General features: G+C 37.2%; 1 protein-coding gene across 1 annotated transcript; it reads left to right on the forward strand.

Annotated features, from left to right (window-relative positions):
- Positions 1 to 3,403: 3,403 nt before the first annotated feature.
- LOC133774174 (olfactory receptor 2Y1-like) lies at positions 3,404 to 4,667 on the forward strand. Its single transcript, XM_062211806.1, is given in 2 exon segments — positions 3,404 to 4,171; positions 4,173 to 4,667. Coding segments are annotated over 2 exon segments (930 nt in total). The 5' UTR covers positions 3,404 to 3,646; the 3' UTR covers positions 4,578 to 4,667.
- The last annotated feature ends 2,562 nt before the right edge of the window (positions 4,668 to 7,229 follow it).

Here is a 7,229-nt window from a genome sequence, read left to right on the forward strand (position 1 = left end):
CTTCTCCCGGATCTCCCACATAGGTGCAGGGGCCTAAGGACTTGGGCAAGCTTCTGCTGCTTTCCTGGGCTATAGCAGAGAACTGGATCAGAAGAGGATCAGCCGGGACTAGAACCAGTGCCCAAATGGGATGCTGGTGCTTCAGGCTGTGGCTTTAACCTGCTGCATCATATCGCCAGCCCCTATTTCTACATATTTTATCAACATGTTTATCCAAGCCTTTTGCCAAGAAAAAAAATTACAAAATATTTTAAATTCTATCTGGCCAGTATAGACTTTTGTACTTCATATTTTTCTAAATACAGTTTAATATAAAGATAATTTGTGAACACCTAGGGATAGTTGGGTTAAAAATATGTGTTCTTGCTGGTGCCGTGGCTTACTAGGCTAATCCTCCACCTGCAGCACCGGCACCCTGGGTTCTAGTCCCATTCGGGGCCCCAGATTCTGTCCTGGTTGCTCCTCTTCCAGTCCAGCTCTCTGCTGTGGCCCAGGAAGGCAGTGGAGGATGGCCCAAGTCCTTGGGCCCTGCACCCGCATGGGAGACCAGGAGGAAGTACCTGGCTCCTGGCTTCAGATTGGCGCAGTGCGCTGGCCTTAGTGGCCATTTGGGGGGTGAACTAACAGAAGGAAGACCTTTCTGTCTCTCTCTCTCTCACTGTCTAACTCTGCCTGTCAAAAAAAAATTGTTTTCTTAGGAACAATTTATATCAGACTAACATAATTTTCTTTTACTTGATTATTAGATCTTGGAAATATGAAGTAAAATGGACATTTTCAGGCTTCCACATTCACTCAGACAATAAGGAATCTGGATATTCTTGTATTTTATGATTATTTTCTTCAACATTTGGAAGAATGTTATTTGGAAGGAAGTTTGTACTTTTTCTGTGTGTTTCACTAAAGAAACTTTCACCATTCTGCCACATGCATACATTGGGACTTTCCACATGAAAGCTCCATGCTGTCTTAGCCTTCAGCAAGTTTGACCAGAGTCAAGCCCTACCTGGATTATTTGCTGTAGGACTGGAAATAATGTTTAGGATCTAACAGAAACCCAGTGTTGGGGTAATGTGAAGAATTTATTTTACCTGCTTTTGGCAGAAAAAAAGGTTTCCCAAAAATTGGTGAGTATAAATTTTTCTTTTCCTGTTTGTGGTGGGTATGAAACAAACTCCAAAAATGGTATCCACATGAGCAGTAGAGAAAATAAAGATCTACTAGATTTTTGAACTGTCATAATTGTAGCAGCTTGTTTCTGAGTGGAAAGAGATGTGACTAATGTAGTGAGAGCCAGGCATGCTGTGCTGAACAAATGCAGTCACTGGCACCAATCTTAGTGGAGTTTTATGTGATAATTCAGGTGGATACAAATATTATAGTTCTGGAGATCAGCCCATTCTCAACAAGACCAGCATTACAAAGTGGGATATATTCCTCAAGAAAAGATTCACAAGTGGGAAGACAGGTGTCAAGGTCTTGGTTAGGCTGAAGAAAATTAATATTATGCAGCAGGAATAAAAAACAATTTCACAGAGTCTGTATACATATTGGAACTTTCCTGAAACACTAAAATCCAGATAAAAGGCACCAGACTCCACAGAATCAGAAATACATCCATATTTTATTTTCTAAATGGCCTGAAACTGCAGTGACATACCATACCTTTATAAAGATCTGTTAAAAAATTGATGCAGGTGAGTTCCTACAAGCAACAGTGTCTTAATTATTCAACAATTTTTGTGTCATTAATTGTTCTAGGCACTAAAATTGTAAATGTGAAGAAGATAGTTCAGTATTGATCTTTATTATTTATGGGGACAAAGCATTGGATTGTCCCAGAACTGGATGCAGGGAACAGAACAATAAGTTAAGGGTACCAGTAAGAAAATTATTGACTTTATAGCTCAAGGAATTCAAGAAGAAAAAAATCACATAAAGATGGAAATAGAGAACTGAGAGATGAGGAAAATAAGAGGTCAAAAACTATCTATTAGGAAATGAGTCTAAGGTTTCATTAAAGTTCAATTAAAGAGTGATATTCTGTATAGAGAAGTCATGAATTGGATAGTGCAAAGAGTTAAGAGGAAATTAGTTTTAGATTTTTCCCCCAAACTACACAGGACAGCTACTGTATTGAATTTTATGTACTCTGAGCTTGAACCTGGTAACATTTAGCAGACACATAAGCTCTGTTTCCTCGTGTTGAGTGTTTGGTCATTGCATCTCCAGATTATTTTTGTTTTCTTGTTTTACAGCAAATGGCTGTCAGGTTGTTAGTTTGGTGTCCTGCATTCTGTATTTGTCAAACTGATGTTTTGAAACTAAGTTCAGGTTTTCCTTTTGGTGTTTATCTATGTGGAAAACATTCATTTTTATGATTTCTTATTTCATCATGTTGAATTCCATTGGGATTAGGGTTCTAACATTTATATTAATTATTACTAATTAGATTTCTTTTTAAAATATTTTATTTGAAAGCCAGAGAGATACACAGAGTGAAGGGAGAGAAAGAGAGAGAGAGAGAGAGAGAGAGAGAGAGAATCTTCCATCTGCTGGTTACCTCCTCAAATTGCTGCAATGGTTGGGGCTGGGCCAGGCCAAAGCTAGGAGCTAGGAGTCGGGAGTTTCTTCCAGGTCTCTTATGTGGGTGCAGGGGCCCAAGTACTTGTGCCATCTTTCACTGCTTTCTCATGAGCATTAGCAGGGAGCTGGATTGTAAGTGGAGCAACTGGGACTTGTCATCACGTATAGGATGATAGAGTCACAGGCAGTGGATTAACCACTATGCCACAATGCCAACCCCCAAAAGTAACATCAATTTAGTATCTTTTGCATGCCATAAAGAAAGACACCAGCATTTATTTTTATATTCATTGTATTTTATACTAGAGAAACTCACAAAGAAGAACAAACATGTAAACTAATTTCAATGAATGTGACAAGTTCTAGACAGAAACTTCAGAAAGAGAGTTGATGGATAGAACAGGGAACAGCTTCTTCTGGGGATTTGAAGAATTACTTTATCACTTGACAAAGCCAACTTATGATTCATCATAATAAATATATTTGTTACTAATTGTCTTTTTCTTCCCCAAAAGGTATGGATGGATATATGTTCTTCTCATTCCTTTACTGATTCTAGGTGGGAATTCCAAGAATGGTGCACTGAACATACTCATTGAGAAGAAGGTGGTAGACGAACACCTAGAGGTTAATATTATGATCTAAACCTTGTTATTCCTGGATGCTAATGTACTGAAGCAGATTTCCTAACAGATCAAGAAAAGGAGAAAATGGGAACTATATAGAATACCAGTGCTACATTGTAACACTTTATACTTTTAGATATAGTGTTCACATGACTGTGTTTGTTACTTTCAAACAAGGAAACATCAGGTCAAAGGACTGACTTGCCTGACTAAAATCATGAGACAAATGGGTAGCAGGAGTAATCCAATGATCTTTCTACCTAAATAAGAGAAGACTAAGAATAGGAGACAGTGTGAAAGAATGTTGTGAATACCAAAATACTCATAGATAATAAAATGGATGATTTAAGGAGTATACTATGGGTAAAGTTTTAATATATATTCTTTATAAGAGGCATTAAATTGTCTTCTGCTGTTTGGTTGTGTGAAAGGCTATGGGGAGTCTCAATACCACTTTCAGAGAGGGCTTCATTTTGGTGGGCTTTTCAGATTGGCCTCAACTGGAAGTTTTCCTTTTTGTCTTTATTTTTATTTTCTACTCTCTAACTCTTTGTGGCAACACCACTATCATTGCTCTCTCCCAGCTGGATATTCGACTGCGAACACCCATGTACTTCTTTCTCTGCCACCTCTCTTTCCTGGACCTCTGCTACACTACCAGCACTGTGCCTCAACTGCTGGTCAATCTTCAAGGACCCGACCGGACCATCAGCTATGGAGGGTGTGTGGCCCAGCTTTTCATTGTCCTTGCCTTAGGCTCAACGGAGAGTGTTCTCTTGGTGGTGATGGCCTTTGATCGCTATGCTGCCATCTGTCGTCCACTCCACTACATGACCATTATGTACCCCCATCTCTGCCAGGCATTGGCTGTTGTCTCCTGGTTGGGAGGTTTCATAAACTCTTTGATTCAGACAGGTCTTATGATGGCCCTACCTCTCTGTGGCCTTCACTTAAATCATTTTTTTCTGTGAGATGCCTGTATTCCTGAAGTTAGCTTGTGAAGACACAGAAGGAACAGAGGTAAAGATGTTTGTGGCCCAAGCCATAATCTTGATCTTTCCTGCAGCACTAATTCTTGTCTCCTATGTACACATAACTAAGGCAGTGCTGAAGGTCAAGTCAATGGCTGCACAGAGAAAGGCTTTTGGAACTTGTGGGTCTCACCTGCTTGTGGTTTCCCTTTTTTATGGCTCAGCCATCTACACATATCTCCAGCCCATTGACAGTTATTCTGAGAGTGGGGGAAAGTTTGTTGCTCTTTTTTATACTATTGTTACCCCTATGCTCAATCCTCTGATTTATACCTTAAGGAACAAAGACGTGAAGGGGGCTCTGAAAAAGCTACTAGGGAGAGTCAGATACTAAGTGTAGGAGGGAAGGGAGGACCAATGATTTTCTGAAATAGCTCTCAGACAATGGAACCCATTTTATAGTTGGTAAATTTTACGTTGAATGAGTTGTCTGTTTTTCATAAGTCATTAGTATCTCACATTTAACATTTTTATTAATATAAAGAGAACAGATTTTATGCATTCCATAAGTACAGTTCCAAGAAGACAACTACACTTCCCTCACTCCCCTGCTCCCCCTAGTCTCCATCCCTCCCTCTCTCCCCTCTCTTCATCAGTTTTTGCAAGGCCATAATCTTAATCTACTCTATATCCACTGGCTTAATTCAGTACTAATCATACATTCAACAAATAAAAAGTAGGAAGGCCACAGTTCCACAGGAGTATAAACAAGGGCTAAAAAATTATATCCCAAAATGTTCATTTCATTCCTATTTTTTGTATTGTATACTATAGTATTCATATTGTGTACTATAGTATTTGTATTTTTGAGGCTGGATTATTTCACTAAGCATAATCATTTTCAGTTACATCCAGTTTGTTACAAAAAATAAGATCTTATGTTTTTATGGCTGAGTAGTATTCCATTGTGTATATATACCACATTTTCTTTATCCAGTTATCAGTTGATAGGCTTCTGGGTTGATTCCATATCTTAGCTGTTGTAAATTGAGCTGCAATAAACATGGGGGTTCAGACCACTGTTTCATATGCTGATTTCATTTGTTTGGGTAAATTGTCAGGAGTGGGATGGCTGGGTCATATGGTATTTCTATTTTCATGTCTTTGTGGGATCTCCATATTGTCCTCCATAATGTATGTATTAATTTACATTCCCAACAAGAGTGGATTAGTTTAACTTTTCCCCCATATCCTTGTCACCAATAATCGTTTTTTTTAAGTTTTGGATAATAGCCATTCTAACTGGGATGCCGTGACATCATATTGTGGCTTTTATTTGTATTTCCCTGATGCATTTCTAACTGGATTATTTGTTGTTGTTGAGTTTCTTGAACCTTTTATAGACTGTGAATATTAATCCTTTATAAGTTACATAGTTTGCAAATATTTTCTTCCATTCTGTTGTTTGTCCCTTCACTTTGCTGTTTCCTCTGCAATGCAGAAGCTTCTTTGCTTGATGCAATCCCATTTTTCTATTTTTGTCTTTATTGCTGTGTTTCTAGCATCTTTTTCAAGAAGTCTTTGCCTATACCAATGTATTGCAGAGTTTCCTCAATGTTTTCCTCTGTAACTTGATGGTATCAGGTCATGGATTTAGATTCTTATCCATTTTGAGTTAATTTTTTTGCATAAGGTGTAAAGTAAGGGTCTTGTTTCATTCTTTTGCATATGTAGATCCAGTTTGCAACCACTTATTGAAGAGACTTTCCTTTCTCCAGGAATTGATTTCAGCTCATTTGTTAAAGATTCATTGGTTGTATATGTATGGATTACTTTCTGGTGTTTCTATTCTGTTCATTGGTCTACATGTCTATTTTTGTGCTGTTGGTATAGTTGAGCTTACGGACTTTACTTTTTGCAAATCTGACCTTGTGGAAAGCAGATGATATGTCCATGGGGACATACACCATTGAGTCCAGTTGGACTTTCTCATCCAGGGCAGTGGCTAATTGATCATCAGAAATTGTAGTCCCTGTAATAATGCTAGAACCAGTTGGTGTTTCCTAGTTTCCCTTAGTTGTCAGTCTGAGAGAAGAAGTCAAAGATGACTTCCCTGTATGAAGAAGAATGTTAATATCTTGTCACTTGTTTTCACTGTTCTTTATTTTCCTTTCTTGATTTTATACATATTTAGTTAAAAATTTTAGTGTGATTTGTCTCTTTCCATGTCTCTCCCTCTCTCTGTCACTCTACATTTTAAATATATAAATAAGTGGGCAAATAAATATTTTTTAATAATAAAAATATTAAGTATATTTGAGGCTTAAAGCACGATACAATGCATATGGATAGTAAAATGGTTGTTATAGTGATGCAGAGTGACATGTATCATTTCACATGATATTTACAGCTCACATTTCAATTTTCTTCTGTGACAAAAATACATAAAATTTATATATTGTACATAAAGTTGACATAATATGTATACTGTACAAGATCTGTAATACAATGCTATTTTGTTAACTGTAGTCATCATGTTATAATTACATCTTTAGGAGAAAGCAAAAGCATTTAATGTATTAACAGGCTTATATGCTATGCAGGAAATAGAAGGGGGCATTACAAATAATTTTAAGCTTGTGACATATTTATTGCTTCTGTTTTCCGACTACATCACTTAAATTAGAAATAAACAGCTATGATTTTCCTGGCTTCACATAGGAAGCAAAATTTAGGGAAGGTTGAAATGATTTCGGTGTTTTGGCTTTTTTTCCCCTTTTTTCTTAAGAGTATAAGGTTTACACAATCATTCTCATAATGTGACGTAAGCCAGCAAGGCCAAAAATGCTAGAGAAAATAATGGGATCTCTTCCTTGTAAACTTGTACAGTATGTGGTGACTTTTTTCAAAATACAGCTTTTTGTAAATGATTTAGAGAAAAATTTTGTACATGAAACCCCAGATAGACTACAAATAATTCTAAACAAACAAGTAGGTATATATGTATGAAATTGCTTTTAAATCATTTAAATGCCTTTGTTTTTGG

Source organism: Lepus europaeus, chromosome 15, assembly GCF_033115175.1.
Source record: "Lepus europaeus isolate LE1 chromosome 15, mLepTim1.pri, whole genome shotgun sequence".
NCBI lineage: Eukaryota > Metazoa > Chordata > Mammalia > Lagomorpha > Leporidae > Lepus > Lepus europaeus.